This window comes from Rutilus rutilus (assembly GCF_951802725.1).
Source record: "Rutilus rutilus genome assembly, chromosome: 20".
Taxonomy (NCBI): Eukaryota; Metazoa; Chordata; class Actinopteri; order Cypriniformes; family Leuciscidae; genus Rutilus; species Rutilus rutilus.
Window position 1 is genome coordinate 2503127 of NC_140225.1, and position 22296 is coordinate 2525422.

The window sequence follows — 22296 nt, forward strand, 5'->3', positions numbered from 1 at the left end:
ACCAGGTGGTGATCAGTTGACAGCTCCGCCCCTCTCTTCACCCGAGTGTCCAAGACATACGGCCGGAGGTCAGATGAAACAACCACAAAGTCGATCATCGACCTACGGCCTAGGGTGTCCTGGTGCCACGTGCACTGATGGACACCCTTATGCTTGAACATGGTGTTCGTTATGGACAAGCTGTAACTAGCACAGAAGTCCAATAACTGAACACCGCTCGGGTTCAGATCAGGGGGGCCGTTCCTCCCAATTACGCCCCTCCAGGTGTCACTGTCGTTGCCCACGTGGGCATTGAAGTCCCCCAGTAAAACGACGGAGTCCCCAGTCGGAGCACTTTCCAGCACCCCTCCCAGAGACTCCAAGAAGGCCGGGTACTCTGCACTGCCGTTTGGCCCATAGGCACAAACGACAGTGAGAGACCTATCCCCGACCCGAAGGCGCAGGGAAGCGACCCTCTCGTTCACCGGGGTGAACTCCAACACATGGCGGCTGAGCTGGGGGGCTATAAGCAAACCCACACCAGCCCGCCGCCTCTCACCATGGGCAACTCCAGAGTGGTGAAGAGTCCATCCTCTCTCGAGGAGTGTGGTTCCAGAGCCCAAGCTGTGCGTAGAGGTGATCCCGACTATCTCTAGTCGGAACCTCTCAACCTCACGCACAATCTCAGGCTCCTTCCCCGCCAGCGAGGTGACGTTCCACGTCCCTAGAGCTAGTTTCCGTGTCCAGGGATCGGGCTGTCGAGGCCCCCGCCTTCGACTGCCGCCCGATTCTCTAAGCACCGGCCCCTTACGGTCCCTCCTGTAGGTGGTGAGCCCACGGGAAGGCGGCCCCACGTCGCTCCTTCGGGCTGAGCCCGGCCGGACCCCGTGGGGAGAGGCCCGGCCACCAGGCGCTCACATACGAGCCCCAACCCCAGGCCTGGCTCCAGGGTGGGGCCCCGGCTGCGCCGTACCGGGCAACGTCACGGTCCTTAGATTTAATTTCTTCATAAGGGGTTTCTGAACCGCTCTTAGTCTGACCCGTCGCCTAGGACCTGTTTGCCTTGGGAGACCCTACCAGGGGCATATAGCCCCGGACAACATAGCTCCTAGGGTCATTCGGGTACTCAAACCCCTCCACCACGTTAAGGTGGCAGTTCAAGGAGGGGGATGTGGCCTGTATACAGCTTTATTTTAGATATTATAAATATGAATTAGAGGCAAGACACTCTCATCCTTCTTAGGACACACACACATTATTTGAGAGCCTAAAATCAAAATATCGGAATATTAACAGCTGTCGTACATTAGCATTTAGTATTGATGATGTGAAATTAAATGAAAAGTGCATCCTATTTCATATTTTCAACATAATTTAATGTTGTTTGGGTAACACTTTACAATAAGGTTCATTAGTTGATGTATTAACTAACATGAACTAACCATGAGCAATTCATTTGTTACTGTATCTGTTCATCTTTGCTAACATTAGTTAATAAAAATACAGCTGTTCATGTTAGTTCACAGTGCATTAACTAATGTTAACAAGATTTTAATGAAGTGTTAGTAAATGTTGAAAATAACATAATATAGTGTAGCTCATGCTAACTAATGTTAGCTAAAGAACCTTATTGTAAAGTGTTAGCGTTATTTGTAACTTTGCGTGGCTGCTCTTGTCCTCCAGGTGTGTGATATCTTCTGTTTGTCTTGGTTCAGGTGGTGATGGGTCAGAGGTTGTCGGGTCGTGTGCGGCGTAAGGTCAGCGAGAGTGAAGCGCAGCTGCTGGTCCTGCATGAGGCGAAGCTCTCGGCCATCTCAGGTAGAGCCTGTCCTCTGTCACTCTGTGCTCCTCTATGACAGGACTCAAACTCACTGTCCTGCACTGACTGAAGTCTCTGTTACTCTGTGCTCCTCCATGACTGGACTCAAACTCTCTGTCCTGCACTGTGGTGTTTCTGCACGCTCATGACTGATCGCTCTGCCTTTATACCGTTCAAGAGTCTCTTCTGCTCACCAAGGCTGCGTTCATTTGAGCAAACGTGCGGTTAAAACAGTGAAATATTATTACAAATTAAATTAGTTGTTTTCATGTGAATGTAATTAAGTTTTAAATATCTGTCCATCCATCCATCCATTTATCCATCCATCCACCCATCGTTCTATCTATCTATCTATCTATCTATCTATCTATCTATCTATCGTTCTGTCTATCGTTCCATCCATCCATCTTTCCATCTACCTATCGTTCTATCTATCTGTCGTTCTATCTATCGTTCTATCTATCGTTCTATCTACTGTATCTGTCATCCATTCATTTATCCATCCATCCACCCATCGTTTTATCTATCTATCTATCTATCTATCTATCTATCTATCTATCTATCTATCTATCTATCTATCTATCTATCTATCTATCTATCTATCTATCTATCTATCTATCTATCTATCTATCGTTCTGTCTATCGTTCCATCCATCCATCTTTCCATCTACCTATCGTTCTATCTATCGTTCCATCTATCTATCATCCATTCATTTATCTATCTATCTATCTATCTATCTATCTATCTATCTATCTATCTATCTATCTATCTATCTATCTATCTATCTATCTATCTATCTATCGTTCTATCGTTCTATCTATCTATCGTTCCATCATCCATCATTCCATCTATCTATCATCCATTCATTTATCCATCATTCATCCATCTATCTATCTATCTATCTATCTATCTATCTATCTATCTATCTATCTATCTATCTATCTATCTATCTATCTATCTATCTATCGTTCTATCGTTCTATCTATCTATCGTTCTGTCTATCGTTCCATCCATCCATCTTTCCATCTACCTATCGTTCTATCTATCGTTCCATCTATCTATCATCCATTCATTTATCTATCTATCTATCTATCTATCTATCTATCTATCTATCGTTCTATCGTTCTATCTATCTATCGTTCCATCATCCATCATTCCATCTATCTATCATCCATTCATTTATCCATCATTCATCCATCTATCTATCTATCTATCTATCTATCTATCTATCTATCTATCTATCTATCTATCGTTCTATCGTTCTATCGTTCTATCTATCTATCGTTCTGTCTATCGTTCCATCCATCCATCTTTCCATCTACCTATCGTTCTATCTATCGTTCCATCTATCTATCATCCATTCATTTATCTATCTATCTATCTATCTATCTATCTATCTATCTATCTATCTATCTATCTATCTATCTATCGTTCTATCGTTCTATCTATCTATCGTTCCATCATCCATCATTCCATCTATCTATCATCCATTCATTTATCCATCATTCATCCATCTATCTATCTATCTATCTATCTATCTATCTATCTATCTATCTATCTATCTATCTATCTATCTATCTATCTATCTATCTATCTATCTATCTATCTATCTATCTATCTATCTATCTATCTATCTATCTATCTATCTATCTATCTATCTATCTATCTATCTATCTATCTATCTATCTATAGCCCCTTTCACACAGAGATTCCGGAAAATACACGGATAAAGTGACCCGGGATTTGACCCGGGTTCGTTTGATTTTTGCTTTTGTTCACACAGCGCGCGTTCCGGGACTGAACACGGCAATGTTACTAGGTCCCCAACACGGCATCAATCCCGTGATCTATCTATCTATCTATCGTTCTATCTATCTATCGTTCTATCTATCTATCGTTCTATCTATCTATCTATCTATCGTTCTATCGTTCTATCGTTCTATCTATCTATCGTTCTATCGTTCTATCTATCCATCCATCCAATCCCGATTTGCATGTTATCTGTATTATATGAGTTTGTGATGAGTGTCCCAAATCATAGTGCGCTCAATATGACATGTCAAAGTTGCAAAATCACTATTACTTTCTGGTGGCGTTCTGAACTTTTCCAACTGTTATGATGTTCATGTAGATGCATGTGTGTTTTGTTCTTGCTGCAGGAAATGACTTCAGCAGTGCGAAAGAACTGAAGGCAGAAATCAGGAGTGTGTACGGAGAGAGGGATCGTCTGGAGGCGCTGGTGAAGAAGCTGCAGGTGCTGAGCGCTGGAAGTGGACTCGATCTGACCCGCATGAAGAAGCAACACAACCACATCAAACTGGAGCTGCAGGAGAGAGAAGCCCAGTACGGTGAGCAACACTCTCACACACCACACGAAGGAGAGACTGTATTCATGAGAACCCAGACCTTGAAGAGTCGCTGGCACAGGGGGGAGCCATTTCTTCATGTGTTTCGGCTGAAAACGTGTTCAAGTTTTGTAGGTTTCACTATTGATTTATATAGAGTGGATATCTCTATTCCTCACACAGTGTCTCTCTGAACCAAAATACAGGATACATGTTCCTTTGACATTGAGTCCTTATTGTGCGAGTATAATATGAAAATTGCTCTTTTGTTATTGATTATGTTGAATTAAACACAGCCGAGTGAATCTCACAAAAACTGATCATATTTCAAAACAAATTCAATTGGATAGAAATATTTATAATATATACATAATATTTTAATGTTCATAAAGAAAATCTTTATAAATGTTTCAATAAAAATCCAATAAATGTTTTATTTAAAATCTGCTTAAATAATTTTTTAGTGTACAAATACTATTATAATGTGTGATATTTATACAGAATTTTAATTTATATTGTACTTAACATGAACTAAATATTTATTATATCTGCATAGTATTTTAATATGTCTATAAAGAAAATAAAAGCAATTTTTCTGGAGCAATTTGTGATTTAAAAAAAAAATATTTTAGTGTACAAAGACTATTATAATGTATAAATACCCCAGAATTTTTATATAGCATATATATATATATATATATATATATATATATATATATATATATATATTTCTTTTTTACTTATATTGAAACATTCATTTATGTACTTTATTTATTTAGCTTTATACTCAATAATGTTAATGATCCTGCAAGAGGCTTTATTTTCATTATGAAAAATGAATAAAATATTTTTTTATATTAATGAAAATCATCCTTTTTATTGAAAAAGTAGCATAAATTACATTCAGTGTATAAATACTACCATAATGTATGAATCATATTATTTTCATTTATATTGATGTACTGTATTTATTAATTTATATATGTATTTATTTAGCTTTGTTCAATAATGTTAATGATCCTGCTAGAGGCTTCTTTTTTATTATGCAAAATATAATTTCATCTTTTTTTAGATTAATGCAAATCATCCTATTCAGACTTTTTATGTAAAATCAGCATAAATTAAATTCAGTGTACAAGATATCCCATGAATAAATAATGTATGAATACTTATATTAGTTCATTTATATGTTTTTATATTCAGCAATGTTAATTATCCTAAAATAGGCTTCAATTTCTTTCTTTTTTTTCTTTCTTTGAGGTGCAATATGATCTAGACTCGTTGTTGACATGAACTGTGAAATTCATCCAGTGTTTAATGGTTAAAAGATGGAAAGCTGTCTAAATGTCTGGCTCCCGTCACTAGTGTAAATCCACTGGTAACGCACTGGTCTTGTTCCGGTATCGTCTGACTATAGTTGGCGATAATGACCAGATGCACATTCAAATCTTCTCAACTTGGCTGTGGCGTTCTGTCCTCCCATGAGGATTTGTGCAGGATGGAGATTGCGGGCGGTGGTCTTTCATTTATTCGGTTCTCTACACGTCCAACAACAGTAGGAGAATCCGGCTGACAGCCAACGGGAATCTCGCCAGCTCTCACCCTGCCCGTTACAGGGATTACACTCGTCTGCTTAATTTGACACACACACATTTTGCTCAACAAAGAGCTCGGCTGGTCTGTGTCTTTGTGCTGGGATGAGAGAGACTGTGAGCTAATGATAGGCTGAGCTTTGATGCTAAATATGCAAAGCGGCTGAATATGATACAGAACACAAAAGATCTTTGACATGAACGGGCTGCTCCTGATAGGGTCTTATTAGCTTGTCTTCTAACCGGGGTAATAACATGCTGACACACTTATTTGCCACATACCTGCCATCAAATCACTGTTTTGGGCATAAGAAAAAGGGTTTGCGTGCGTCACTTGTCACGTCGGGGTTGTAGTTTGCGGTTGGGTTGGTATACTTGCGTAATTAGGAATATATTTCCACATATTAAATGGTATTTTTAAACATGAGTCTTTGTCCCAGCTTGTGCAAAAACAAAGAGCTGTTGTTTTCATCTCACTTTCAGAAAGGAATTCCTAAATGGAGCGGAAAAAGCTCAAATAAAACTTCTATTTGAGAAATATGATTAGTTTATTTGGACTTATTGGGCATCAAGGTCATTTGAACATTTGCACATTTGCAGACTTGCACATGCATCCTGGAATTCAATTTAAATACTAATTTTTGAATATCAAAGTACTATTTTATTACCATCTCTCTACCACAGTACTTTTTTAGTAAGGGAATTGTACTTGTAATTGTACTTGTAATTGTACTTGTACTTTAGTATGCAGATTTGTCTTTGTGCACATTGTAAATTCAGAGGTGATCATTGCATGTTAGTTACATTTATAGGCTAGACTGCTCAAAACTTACAATTGACGTCTAAAATGTCTAAATTAATAAACAATAATAATGTTCTACACACCAAAATAGTCAAAATTTAGCATTTTCTACGCTCTCTTAGAAGTAAACATGCCGTTTTTTGTTGCTGTGCCTTTAAGACTCCTATATAAACGTCCTCATCACATGAGATATGAGACTTATTCTGCACTTATTAATTAAAACGCATGTGTAATTCTTCAGGCTGCAAACTATAAACATGTCAACAGGTTACATTTTTAGGCTGGACCGCTCAAAACTTACAATTGCAAGTTTATATCTTGCATTTCTGACTTTTTTCTCAAAATTAAGAAGTGCAGTATGTAAACTTGCAAATGCAAGTTGCAGTCGGCCTCAGCGGTCTAACATCGCTTTTTTGCGTTGCATTATGTATTGCATTTGGACACATTTCGTAATGCACATCACATGAAATCCAGCGAGTGCAACATGCTTTTATCATTATACATAATGACCTTTTCAAACATAAAGCGTCTCATCTCATCATCTCTTGAAATCATTTGTCTTGTGAGGTGACAAGACAAAGTGTGTGTGGTGACATTTCTGTAAAACGATTGCGTCTTGAACATTTTGCGAAAGTTTCCAATGAGTGGAGATAGAAGAGTGTTCAGTTTTATCCGAAATGAATGTGAATCTGGCAATTTTTTATTACGTTGTGAGATGTAATCTTAGAATTATGAGGAAAAAGAGTTCAAATGTATATTTTAATCCCATGGTGGAAATAAGCTTCCATACTAACACAAGACTAGTCGAGTAGTTCAGGACAGTAGCTGGTTGGTTTAACTGCTTAAGACTTAAGATCAATTTTTTTTTTAAGATTTGTCAAATCTTATGTCAGATGCATTAAAAAAAACATGGATTGGTCTAATTTGAATCCGAAAAGAACTATAGTTGTTAAGACACAGTTATAACATATTGACTGTGTTTATGCAACTGACCCCAAGTCTGTTCTTTTCAGTCTGTCTGTGTGCTGTGATCATGTCGTCTTCCTCTTTCTGGAAGCTGCTGAGGAAATGAGTCTTTAACAAAATAAACAACAGGAGAAGACCTGCGTGCAGTAAATATATACAGAAACCTGATCGTCCAACATCTACCTCACAAGACAAATGATTTCAAGAGATGACAGACAAACCTAAACCCAGTGCATTGCAGATGAGACGCTTTATGTTTGAAAAGGTCATTATGTATAATGATAAAAGCATGTTGCACTCGCTGGATTTCATGTGATTTGCATTACGAAATGTGTCCAAATGCAATTCATAATGCAATACAACTTGCATTTGCAAGTTTACATATTGCAATTCTTAGTTTTGAGAAAAAAAAGTCAGAAATGCAAGATATAAACTTGTACGTTTTGAGCGGTCCAGCCTAAAAATGTAACCTGTTGACATGTTTATAGTTTGCAGCCTGAAGAATTACACATGCGTTTTAATTAATAAAGTGCAGAATAAGTCTCATATCTCATGTGATGAGGACGTTTATATAGGAGTCTTAAAGGCACAGCAACAAAAAAACGGCATGTTTACTTCTAAGAGAGCGTAGAAAATGCTACATTTGGACTATTTTGGGGCGTAGAACATCTTTATTAATTTAGACATTTTATTCATTTTATTTCTACAAAGATTCACTCACCAAAATAATACATCAGACTCTGATGTTGAATGACAAAATAACCTTATAAAATGTATACACTACACGGATGAGTGCATAAGTGCATAACGTATAGATATATATAGTGATAATAACTGTGATGCAAAGTATCACTAGTACATATATTGTCCTTGAAAATTCCTCAAAAAGGTCATGCACCTTTTTGTCACTATTACAGTCCACATTTATTATATTACATAGAAATCAAAGCTCATTATTATCAAACACCTGTCTATGCTCACGGTTAGTGCAGTTGCCCTCAGCGGGTCAAGTTTAGATACTCTACGAGTGCTGACTAAGATGCTTTTGTGCATCTCTCTCTCCGTGCCGTTGTGCTGAGACTCAGAAACACCGACAGAGGCCCATTAATCACAGCCGTCTCTGACTCAATTAAACCAACAGACTATTCCTCTTATGCCCTATTGCACTAGCATTTCATGCCCACGCATCTGCATTGAAACAGGTGTATCGTCTGCTTTTGAGGCATATTAATGGTGTAAAAGAGGCTTTGTGTTCTTTTACACGTGGCAAACAATTACCATCTTTCTCTGAATAAATGCATGCACTTTTTGCGATCATTAGCTCACGAGCGTCCTTCAGATGCATTAGCAGAATGTTTCTGTTTGTGTTCACACCGCACGGTATGATAGTGAAGTTGTCAGAAAAGTGCTAATTAATGAAGTCGTTTCGCTTTTTGTCACATCTGAGCATGCCTTCCTAATCATGCAAGAAGATCAGCTCCTGAAAGCAAGAAAGAGAGACACGCTGATCTGGTGTTTTCTGTTTGTCAGCTTAATTAGCTCTTATTGCAGGAAAGGTGTTGCAGCTTTCTGTTGCTCTACTTCCCGTTTTTATTGATAATGATAATGTTCAGAATAGCATACTACCATACTCATATTATTTGTGTAGTATGCATACTGTGTACAGTATGCAAATGCTGTTTGCATGGGATAATGTTTGCAAAATGTGCAATACGGCCTGATAATGTGAACTGAACCAGTTAAATAAATGTGAACGCTGCATGTTCAAATATATATATATATATATATATATATATATATATTCTGTAATTAATCATGATTAATAAAACCTAACATGAAAGTTTTTTATATATTTTTATATTGTAATATTTTAACATTTAATCTCCAAATTAACATAGAAACAACATAAAGACAGTAGCCTATATTTAAAATATTTGTTTAATGGTATCTTTTAATGAATGAAGGCCAGTATCACAGATACCAATAATGCTTTTGATGTCTCTATGAAATAAATGTTTTCCTCCTGACTTTTAGCCATTAGGATATATAGCTGAAAGTAGGCTATATATATATATATATATATATATAGCATATGTTCTTCTGTCTTGTTTTTTTAAATGTTACAAACAAAATAAAAAATCCAATGTCTACACCATTCACAGTGATGAGAATTTGAAGGGAAAAGGTTTAGTTGTTATTGAAATGTGACCTGGATAAGTTTTCAAGAGTCTTGACCGGACATGAATATGTATGATTTGCCAGCATCTCTCCTTGATGTACATTATTTTCTTTCTCCTCAACAGAGCGCAGTGTAAGAGAAAACACTCTGAAGTATATTGAGCTTCTGGAGGACAGACTTCACAGGTACTGGATATTTCTCATCTCGCCGTCTCTCACACTCTTTCACACAAACAGCCCCTCGTCTCGTCCCTCGGGTGATTTTTCCTTATTATTTCAACAGTTCACACTGTCTGGCCTTATTTCAGTCCTGTCTCTCTGGATGTTCTGAAATCATTCAGGTCCACGCTGACTGCATCAGTCCGTTACTGATAAACTCATCTTCATGTGTCCGAAGTGACATTTCCAAATTAAGATGAAATGAAACGAAAAAATTGAGATGTGAGCTGCCACTTCAGTAAATGTGCATTTGTTTTGAGCACTCTTGGCAATTTTTTTGCTGTTTTTAATGATCTTTTTTTAGAGCTCTAGAGCCACTTGCAGCTGATTCTGAACAAGCTCCGCCCACTTAGAATGAAATTCTGATTGACATGTGAAGCGACCAATCACAGTTGTTCTTTTTATTTACATTCCATTCCGTGGTGGGTTTATCTGAAATATTAATAATGTTGTTGCTGTTGATGTTGTTTTGGATAAACCAAGATGTGCTTATATATAATGCAAAAAATAAATAAAAATAATGCTAAATGCAAATAACAACTGAAACTATATAAATAGACTCTATAGACTTATAGAAATTTAATAGTTCTATTATATATAGACATAATATTACAAATACTTTCCACTTTTTTTAGACATATAGGCTAAATATACTATATTGTTGGACTAATGCAGTTAAAGGAGTAGTTCACTTCACAATTAAAATTTCCTGATAATTTCCTTTTCATCCAAGATGTTCATGTCTTTCTTTCTTCAGTTTGAAAAGAAATGAAGGTTTTTGAGGAAAACATTCCAGGATTTCCAGGAAATTATCAGGAAATTTTAATTGTGAAGTGAACTAATCCTTTAACTGCATTATTAATCATTTAAGTACATTATCATTTAGTTCGATACGTTAAAATTTTTTGGGTCGTCATTTGATTTCCAGTGTAAAATCTGCGACCTGAAGCAAAGCCGTTTGAGAACCTCTGGTTCAATTAATGTGAAAATAGGAACACAATCCCACCCTGTTATTTTCGACCTTTTAATATTAAGTCTGCATAAGTGGCGACCAGAAGCTGTACATTAATAAAAGGTTAGGCTTTCCTTCGCTCTGACCATGCTCCAGCTGCAAAGCTTTTATTTAGCATCTCTCTCAACCTAAATGCCACACAAATTGGCATAATTGAATGAGTTATTAGTTGCTGTACTCAACCGTAGAAATGTAGCATTCATTACATTTCAATAAAACACTATGGGCGTCCATCTGGAGGGAAGCATGGCATATGGTTTACCGTTCGCTCCTTTGGAATAGCACATGCTCGGATGCCAGAAGCGCTGTCTCTTGCCAAGGTTATTACTGTACGAGCTGAAGAGGAGGGGCTGTGGCACGGGACTGTCTCCAGAAAACCCTCTCTTCTCGCTTTCCTTCAATTTTATTTTACCCAGAGTGATTGTTCTCCTTGTTACTCACCATGGAAACCCGACTCCAAAAAGCAGGCAGGCATTAGCCGCCGGTCATACTCAACCCGACGAGGGTTTCTTTTGTTCGCCTAGCTAAAATAAATGGACCAAACTCACTAGCTCTCTCCCTTTTCTGTGGCACAAATGGGAATAATAAAAGAATAGCTCGCCTAAAAATGAAAATATTCCATTTGCTCACTCATATGTCGTTCCAAACCTGTATGACTTTCTTCTGGTGGGACTGCTCGCTTTCATTCATTGAACGTATAAGGGGATTGACACTGTCAAGCTTTCAGAAATAAAATAAAAAAGCACCTAAAAGTACCTTCTTTTTTTGGTCATTTTGGAGCCTCTGGTCACTATGTATGAAAAGAGCAATTCTTCAAATTCTAATGACATTGAACATTTAGCAACATTCTAACGTCAACTTCAATTGGGATCCAACCGTATCAATATTCTAACATCAATTTCTGTCGTAATCCAACATTTTTGCAACATTCTAACATGTCAAATTCTACTGGAATCCATTGTGAGTCATGGAAAGATCCTTTATGCACATTTACTTTACTTTCTCTGCCCTTCATGATGCATGAAACCAAACACAAACATGTAAATGAATCTCTGTAGGTTTGTGTGGCAGTGTAATAAAGCCACCGGGAGGAGCAAAGAGGTTTGATGGAGAGAGTACAGCGTTGTCTGTTGTCGCTTTAGGAAGCTGTCTGTCTCTGGAGACAGTGGGTGTGAAGACCGTAATTATTGCTCTCTCCGTATGAGTTTGCCCACAGAAGAGCCGAACTCCAGTTTCATGGACTGTAGGAGACGGCAGCGAGCTTTAGTGTCTTTATATAGTGACAGATATGACATTGAAGCCAAAAAAGTTCCTCTGAAAATAATGAAGGACCAATGATATATGGTAGTCTATAGCCCTAGTCGGATGGGATTAACTTCACAAGGGTAGATGGAGTAATGTAATTTTACCACAGGACGTCTGTAATATGAATGGCCAATTCACACAGGATAAGAGATCTCAGTAAAACTAGCAGAAGTGGGAGAGTAACTCGATTTACACACCGCCGTCACACTCCTGTCGTCATGTGTGTATTACGCTGCTTCCTGATATCACGTGCACAAACACATATAATCTATATTTATAAAACAGTTAGGTCTGGTCGAACGATGTATTAACTTCAGATTGGATTGTGTTGGTAATAGGCACTTACCTAACGCTAAAAGATGTTTCTTTCTGATCTGAATGGTGTGTGTGAAACACTTGAGTTTTGCCACAGACTCGTTCCAGCGTCTAGAACGCAACTGATGCTTCTTCAAGCGTCTCCATACTTGAAAAACCGTGGAAAACTACTTTTAAACAGGAAATTATGAAATATTTACGTACATATTTACAGCGGGTCTATTCGCACGGGATTAGTATTACCTGAGGTCATTTTTCTGAACCTTTTTACTGAAGGTAAGTCGCTGTAATCTTCACTGATATTGTCTGTAATGATCACTGAGATGCACATTCGGACGGGACTAAAATCACAGAGAAGCTCTGGTAATTATTACTTTACCCCACCTCTCCATGTTAAACTAGTCCAGTCCGAAAAGGGCTAACGAAATGTTTTTTTTTTATTATTATCTGCCAGGTTGAAAAGTCTGAACAAGCGAAAACTATAGCATGACATTAAATTAGAAACCTTCTAGCGCTGAACAATTCTCTTAAATGTTCGCAAATGGGATTATTCACCCCAGGTTTTTTCTCGTTGGATAGTTTCTCATACAACCTTGTTTTTTTTTATTCTCTACCGTTATTTTAGTAGAGTTTTTTTAATGTTTTTGAAAGAAGTGTTCATTAAGGCTGCATTTATTTGATTAAAAAAACCATGAATATTGTGAAATATTATTACAATTTAAAATAACTCTTTTCTGTGTGAATATATGTTAAAGTGTAATTTATTCCTGTGGTCAAAGCTGAATTTTCAGCATCATTACTCCAGTCTTCAGTGTCACATGATCCTTCACAAATCACTCTAATATGATGATTTGACGCTCAAGGAACATTCATGATTGTTATCAATGTTGAAAACAGTTGCTGCTTCAGATTTATGTGGAAACTGTGATGCAATTGATTTTTCAGGATCCTTTGATTCAGTTCAAAAGAAACACATTTATTTGAAATACAAATATTTGTAACATTACATAAATGTCTGTACTGTCACTTTTGATCAGTTCAGTGTATCCTTGCTAAATAAAAGTATTAATTTCTTTTAAAAAACAAACAAACTTTATTGTACATCTAATATTAAAAGTGGAGCATCTTCTCTGCCTTGCGTCTAAAAAACGTATAGTTAAAAGATGCTGTAAAGCCACTGGCAAAGAAGTAATGTCTAATTTCATGAATAAACATGAACTTTCTGTCTTATTTTTCATAAAAATGTATGAACTAATGGACAGACTCCAATAGTTTGATACATCAGCTTTGACAGGAGCTCAGATAAATTAAGTTCCTCTGTTTTAGAGATTTGTCCTTAGTTACACTCACCCCCAAAAAGTATTAGTGCACTTAATTCAGACTTAGACGTGTGTGAATGTCGTTGCATGTAAAGGTAAAGCATCAAAGCAAGTGTCATTTATTGTATTTCTCTCTGTAGCTGTGGATGTCCAGCGCTGGAACACATTTGGGAGGCAGATTTGGAGGCTTGTCATCTTCTCCTGAAAGGCCTGGATCAGCCCAGCGTCTCAGAAGCGGAGGATCTCCCCTTGACGCCTGGACCGAGTCCAGATGTTCTGTTGATCACTGAAGAGGAGGCGGACTGTGCCATGCTGACGGCTCTGGGGGGACGCTGGTGTCCTGAGGCTGATCTACAGCACTCAGAGTTCACTAAGGTAAAGCCACACACACACACACACACACACATTGTGCTTTTATAACAAACATGAAACATCAAAATTAGCTTTCTTTAAAGAGGTCCTATAATGCCCTTTTCACAAGATGTAAAATAAGTCTCTGATGTCCCCAGAGTGTGTGTGAAGTTTTAGCTCAGAATACCACACAGATATTTTTTATAGCATGTTAAAATGGTCACTTTTTGAAGGTGAGCAAAAACACAATTTTTTTGTGTCTGTCCCTTTAAATGCAAATGAGCTGCTGCTCCCGGCACAGGGGGCGGAGATTCAACAGCTTGCAACTCTGATTATCTCACACACACATGCACTGAAAATTTCAGAAACTGTTCAGCCTTTTATGTTCAAACTGGAGGCGACTATAATGGAGAGACTCAAGAAGAAGTGACAACATGTAGAAGCAACAGGACATTTCTGAATGGATAGTTGATGAATTTATGTAGTTTATGTGTAGTATCTTCCAGACATTGATTAGCATATTCTGTCATGGTAATCTATAAATCGTGTTCAGGGGGCGGGGTTTATGTAAATGTTAGAGTTGGTGATGTCACTAACCCGGGAGGAAGCTTGTGTAGTCTCTACCAGCCGTTTGTTGTAGTCCTTAAAAAGCGATTTCTTTAAAAGCAAATATCTCCCTTTGCTTTGAACTTTGAGCGTCGTAACTTTGCAGATGTTGTTTATGCTCAAACAGCAACATTACACACTAACTAAAGTTAGAAAAGTGAAATCATAATCAACTACCCCTTTAATACATGTTCATGGTCAATATATCAATAGTATGATATAATGTGGATGACAAAAGGGCTCAATTTTATTCAGAGGCCCAAACTGAGCAAAAATATGCAGATGCTGATATTTATTTTGGCCACAAAGTCAGATGAAATTCTATTTAATACTTACATTTTTCAAAAAAAAAAAAGATGTATGGATAATAAGTTATTCAGTCCAGTAAGTGTTCATCTTGAAATATTACTAACAATATCGTATAGTGATTCTTACGTTTACTTGATAAAAACCAGTGAAGATTTCACAGCAGAAAGACACGTGAAGAACGAGCTGAAGGCGGACGTTTGGACAATTATACTAAAAGTGTAAACTATCAATCAACCGACAGAAGGCATGCAGTAGATTGTTTGATCATATTGATAATTCAGAGGCCTTAGAAATATTCGTATCAAATATGATACCGTAGGCTTTATAGGGTTAATGTTAACCAGCAGTGATGGGATAATAATGGCATGGTACTGTGATCAAAACCATGATACGTTTTTTTAGTTAGTGTGATAATGAACGTGTAGTTTGGACAGTTTTATATATGCACGTCATCTTGGACTGATTTTAACCTGAAGAGTACAGCACCAGCTCACACTGGAAAATGACTTGTTCTTTATGAAAGACAAAATGAGAAACGTCTACTAATAGAAACCCTGTTCCTTCGACTCCTTTCATTTCCATAAAAACCATCCATTTTCTGAATGACTCTAATTTCCACTCTTTTCTTTTTCTTCTCCGTTCTCTGCCCTTCTTGTTCATAACTTTCTCTAACTGGTTGTGATGTGTTTCGGCTCAGCAGGGCTCTATTGTCTGTAAGTGCATGGCTGTGTCTCTCTTTCTCTTTCTGTCTTTTGTCTGTTGAAGATCAGCCACTCCTCCTAACACTCCTCCAGGACTCCAGGTGAGGAGACACACTGTTTTCCTCTCCGCTTTCATCCTCAAGAACGCCTGCACAGCATATTATTGATGTTATTTTAATATTATTTACATAAAAATCCAAGAAATATTAATATAATAACAGTATATTATTATTATTACTGTATTTATTGGACTATTATCTATTGGACACTCTTGCAAATAATAATTGCAATTAATTATAATATAATTAAATATGATGTAATGTAATACAATAATAATGTTGTATACATGTTGTTATTAAATATAGTAAAATATATAAATATGTTGCATAATTAAATATTTAATATTAGTATTATTATAATTGGACTATTATCTATTGGACACATATATTTATTACTGTAAATACTGTAAGATTCAATAATAATAATGTAATTCAATATCATGTAATATAATAATAATAATAATTATTATTATTATTATTAAATATTGTAAAATATTTAAATAAATTACATATGAATTAAAAATCCAAGAAATATTAATATAATAACAGTATATTATTATTATTACTGTATTTATTGGACTATTATCTATTGGACACTCTTGCAAATAATAATTGCAATTAATTATAATATAATTAAATATAATGTAATGTAATACAATAATAATGTTGTATACATGTTGTTATTAAATATAGTAAAATATATAAATATGTTGCATAATTAAATATTTAATATTAGTATTATTATAATTGGACTATTATCTATTGGACACATATATTTATTACTGTAAATACTGTAAGATTCAATAATAATAATGTAATTCAATATCATGTAATATAATAATAATAATAATAATTATTATTATTAAATATTGTAAAATATTTAAATAAATTACATATGAATTAAATATATAATTGTCTTCTTCTTCTTCTTCTTCTTCTTCTTCTTCTTCTTCTTCTTCTTCTTCTTCTTCTTCTTCTTCTTCTTCTTCTTCTTCTTCTTCTTCTTCTTCTTCTTCTTCTTCTTCTTCTTCTTCTTCTTCTTCTTCTTCTTCTTCTTCTTCTTCTTCTTCTTCTTCAGTCTACGGCAGGCCAGTAGTAAATTATATTTAAATATGTATAAATAGTTATTATTTTTATTTACTATAATTAACAAATTTCATTATAATTGTATGTGTGCTATTGGACACACTTTTATATTTATATAAGTCTGTATACTTATATGATTTTTTTTTTCAGTGCTATGTTTCTTATGAATATATTTCTTTGGCAATATACTAATGACTTTCTGACAAACTAAATATGATAATATTCTAAGTCAGAATCTAATAAGAGGCAGTGGTCTCCACTTTAATATTGCTCCCTGCTGACAGGAGATGATAATTAATATTGTTTTTTAAATCCAAATCTATGAGAAATGAAGCTGTAATGTGTTTTACTGAGGTCGCCTCCCATCAGCTCGAGTTGAACTAATATATCTGCCACTGTGCTAATTATTGTCTGCTTTAGCACACAAATCCTGAATGCAATCATTACCACACAGATGGGCCGAACACATTCAATTATTTTTCTTCTTGTCAGCCGTAATGACGAGTTATTGCGCACTTCCCGTAATGTCAGTGCGCTGAGTGCTTTTTAATAATAGATGAGGTTTATTGTTTTGTTTTAATCTTCTGCTAAAGTGAATCATTCGTCCTCCTGTCTCTTGCAGAAATTAGAGGAGTTTCTCTTCTGTTTGGAGGACGAGTCTCCCGAGGTGAGTGAAAGACTTCAGTCTGAGTTAAAGACACACAATGTTATCAAACTGCTTCAGAATATAACTTTATAAGTAGTGTGGGCTTTTTTTATGGTACATTTAGTCAATCTTCCACCTTTACGACCCCATTTTTTTTAATCACTTGTAAGAAAGAAGCTCGTAAGGGTTCGGAATGACACGGAATCATTCGGAATGATTTTTCTGTTTTTGTTTTTGTTTTTATTAAAGGAACACGCCCACTTTTTGGGACTTTATCTTATTCCCCGTATCCCCCAGAGTTAGATAAGTCCATACATACCCTTCTCATCTCCGTGCGTGCCGTCACCGTCAAATGCCTACCGCTAGCCTAGCTTAGCACAAAGACTGGAGGTAAATGGCTCCAGCTAGCATACTGCTCCCAATAAGTGACAAAATAACGCCAACATTCTCCTATTTACATGTTGTGATGTGTATAGTCACAGCGTGTACAAATAACAAGGTCACATGAGCAGTGATGGGAATAACGGCGTTATAAATAAACGGCGTTACTAACGGCGTTATTTTTTTCAGAAACGAGTAATCAAACTAATTACTGCTTCCTCCATTACAACGCCATTACCGTTACTGTCAATAAAAATGCGGCGTTAGTTGAGCTCACTGAAGCGGTTTTCATCCGAGTAGGCTCTCTCTCAGCCATAGGAGCTGCAAAGTTTTTTCTCTGGTGTGTGAGTGTTTATGAGGCGCCGGACTGGACAAAAGCGAGGCGAATGCCGCGAGCGCGCTCGACAGTGCGCGAGAGAGACCGAGTGTGTCTGAGAACGCGTTTGACAGTGCGCGAGAGAGACCGAATGTGTCCGAGCATAAATACTTTATTTATAAAAAAATTACACATTTCAGCATTAGAATAATATATGTAGCATATTGGTATCATATGCAATGTTTTAATTAGTTTATATAACATAAACTCCAAAATAACCTGCAGGGAACGTTCAAACATATTTGTTTGACGGTTGTGAACACGTGCGGCAAACATGACTAGAATTTGGCTAAAATAAATAACCTCTGATGATGACGTTCTCTGTAGGTTATAAAAATAAACCCACAAAAGATTATATTGTATTATTATTTATTTATGTTGATACATTGTCCAGTGTTATATTGAGAGCACTTTTTGTTAAACTTACTATTGTGAGGAAGAAAATACTTCAAGTAGGCTATGAATGTCTACCAGTTGTAAAGGTGTGTGAGTTTTATCATTTTAATTATATGCACTAGTGTATGTGTATGAATATTTTTATAAGGCTACTATTTATTTATTTTTGGTACATTTCTTAAGAAGCATGATTTATTTTTAGACTTATTTGTTGGCCAGTTGTGGTCTGTGCAATAAATATTAAAAGTTCTAAACCATCTATTATTTTGTTGTTCCACTATAGTAATGATAATATTTTAATATTTAAGTTAATAGGTGTCTCTCACATTGTCCCACAGCAACATTAAAATAGTGTAGATTAGTGTACAATGTTTAATAATAATAAGATGTTCTATTTAGTGTCCATTTCATTCATTTAACATTTCATATTTGGGGTATCCAAGAAATTTCTTATATTTAAACTTTTTTTTTCTTTTTTAAGTAACGCAATAGTTACTTTCCCTAGTAATTAGTTACTTTTGTAATGATGTAATTCAGTTACTAACGCAGTTACTTTTTGTGAGAAGTAACTAGTAACTATAACTAATTACTTTTTTTAAGTAACTTACCCAACACTGCACATGAGACACAGCCATCTTCTAACCGTATACATACTGGGAACTATATTCTCAGAAGGCGAAAAATAAACAAGCATAATAAATGCCCACATAATAATGAACATGTAATCACAATAATATATGCATATATATTTATAATCGGAATGATTCTTTAACTCTGATCTAAACAATCATATTAACAAGTGATGCCCCGAGATCGAACATTCAGGATGCATTTGTTCAAAAAAACCAAAATGACTTTTTAATTTTTTTAATTATTAAAAACAAAAACAAATTGTGTGTCATTTTGTCATAATTTACTCACCTTCAAGTTGTTCCAAACCTATATTAATATCTTGTGCTGAACATAGAAGAAGATATTTTGAGGAATGTTAGTAACCAAACAGGGTTTGGTCCCCATTGACTTCCATAGCATTTTTTTTTTTCTATACGATGGAAGTCAATGCGGATCAGCGACTGTTTGGTTACCGACATTCTTCAAAATATCTTCCTTTATGTTCAGCAGGAGAAAGAAACTCATGCAGGTTTGTAACAACTTGAGAGTGAGTAAATAATGACAGAATTTAAATTTTTTGGGTGAACTACCCCTTTAAGCGTCTCAGTGTTAAATAGGCTGTCTCTTCATAAGTAGGAATAGTGCGTTTGATACGATCAGAATTATATTGATCTTCCCTTCATGAACGATTTCTTGAGTAATATGCCTCTCATGATTATCACAAAGGTGCAATTTTTGCAGTCTACATGCATTCGAGTGTGTCGCCGTCCTTTTAGACGCTATAAAGAGATTGTGGTGACCTTTAAAAACGCATACGCCCAGCGTGATTTCCATTAGGTCTCAATAACTGTATCTCACAGTTTCCTGTGGATGTTGTTCTTGAATTTGTCCCCGGAGACTCCAGCCCAGCCTCACTCAAAAGTGTTTTAATTCGCCCACAGTGTGATGTTAGCATCTATAAAAGGTGTTTCATTAGCTGGTGTGGTGGGTCTAAAAATAGACGAAGACCTCATTACAGCCGACACCAGGCCGTTCCTGAGGGAAACGAGCGGACGTGAGTCAGTCGACCACCTTAAAGGAACACTCCGACTTTTTGAGACTTTAGCTTATTCACATGATCCCCCAGAGTTAGATAAGTCCATACATACCTTTTTCATTTCTGTGCGTTCTGTAAGTGTTATTTGACGCACCCACCGCTAGCCTAGCTTAGCACAAAGACTGGATGTAAATGGATAGTGTTAGCATAGTAATCCCAATAAGTGACAAAATAATGCAAACATTTTCCTATTTACATGTTGTGATCTGTATAGTCACAGCGTGTACAAAAAACAAGGCTATATGAGACAGAGACCATTTTTAATCGTATAAATACTGGGAACTATATTCTCACTAGGCGTAGGAGCACAGCTACTTGGGCGGAGTGATCAGCGCAGCACACGAGACGCCCTGTGGTGAGGAGCAGAGAGTTCGCTCAGAGTTGGAGTAATAGAGTCAGCAATTACTAGATAGTAAATTTAAAGTTTACAGTCATGGGTGTTCGCTGTATTGTAAAGAGCTGCGACAATAAACAGGGGAGACCAGGTAATACTATGATATTTCATAGAATTCCAACCAAAAACGCTGACCTGATGAATCGATGGCTACTTGTTCTGGGTATCGTTCCAAACACACCTGTAAACACCATCAAGAAGTATTTAGTTTGCTCAGAACATTTCACTGAGGACGACTATTTTGAAAAAATGCAAGTTGCCACACGGACCATGAAACGTGTGCTAAAGGATACAGCCATCCCATCGATAAAGACAGGACAAATTGGATCACCTGTTGCTGCGGTAAGTGTTCCGTTATGTTTTGAGATGACTAACATTAGCCATACTGTAACAGTGCCATGCTAATGTAATGTAAACTTAGTGAAATTATTACGTGAATAGGGGCTCCGTGTATCCTCGTTATTGTTATTATTGTGTTGTCATGAACACACTGTATCGCTCAATAACAAATGAGCGGCGCTAAATGTAACTCTCAGGACTAACGTTATAACATTCAATTTGCTAATGAATTGGAGGGGGATGGGCAGTTTTCTTTTTTGAGAAAATGTTTGTGAAATAGTAGGCTAACGTTACTGTCTGTGGGTTCATTGTGCAAAAACTATTTGCCTTGTGCAATTACTCTCCCCATATTCTAGGCTATTGTAATGCAATTATCTAACATTACTGTATTATATGCTGTTGATTACATTTGGTCAGCTGTAATAAATTGCATTTCAAATATATCTATTCCTGTAATAATTTTTTATACATTCGACATCTTGTCTTACAGCTTCCAAAGTTTATAACTCCTCGTCTGTGTATTCTGGCTCAAACCTATATGGTTCGGGATCTTGGTTTGATACACAGTAAAATTCCTCTGAGTCTGACAATTCCTCAAAGTCAGCCATGATCACGAGTCACGTCTAGCGAGTTAGTCATGTTTGTTTTGTTTACGGAACCATCAACAGAACAGGGCGTCTCGTGTGCTGCGCTGATCACTCCGCCCAAGTAACGCTAGCTGTGCTCCTACGCCGAGTGAGAATATAGTTCCCAGTATTTATACGATTAAAAATGGTCTCTGTCTCATATAGCCTTGTTTTTTGTACAGGCTGTGACTATACAGATCACAACATGTAAATAGGAAAATGTTTGCATTATTTTGTCACTTATTGGGATTACTATGCTAACACTATCCATTTACATCCAGTCTTTGTGCTAAGCTAGGCTAGCGGTGGGTGCGTCAAATAACACTTACAGAACGCACAGAAATGAAAAAGGTATGTATGGACTTATCTAACTCTGGGGGATAATGTGAATAAGCTAAAGTCTCAAAAAGTCGGAGTGTTCCTTTAAGACGCTCTCTGACTCTGAGCGCGGGAGGAAAACAGTGAA

At 36.6% G+C, this 22296-nt stretch overlaps 1 protein-coding gene across 2 annotated transcripts in view; it reads left to right on the plus strand.

Annotated features, from left to right (window-relative positions):
* disc1 (DISC1 scaffold protein) overlaps nt 1–22296 on the plus strand; it is a 59521-nt gene that overhangs the window by 28789 nt on the left and 8436 nt on the right. For both annotated transcript variants that reach the window (XM_084391288.1, XM_084391287.1), the window contains exons 8-12: nt 1695–1797; nt 3959–4147; nt 9808–9868; nt 13993–14227; nt 17587–17631. In XM_084391288.1, the coding sequence (XP_084247414.1) occupies nt 1695–1797; nt 3959–4147; nt 9808–9868; nt 13993–14227; nt 17587–17631 (633 nt within the window). The remainder of the gene's footprint in view (nt 1–1694; nt 1798–3958; nt 4148–9807; nt 9869–13992; nt 14228–17586; nt 17632–22296) is intronic.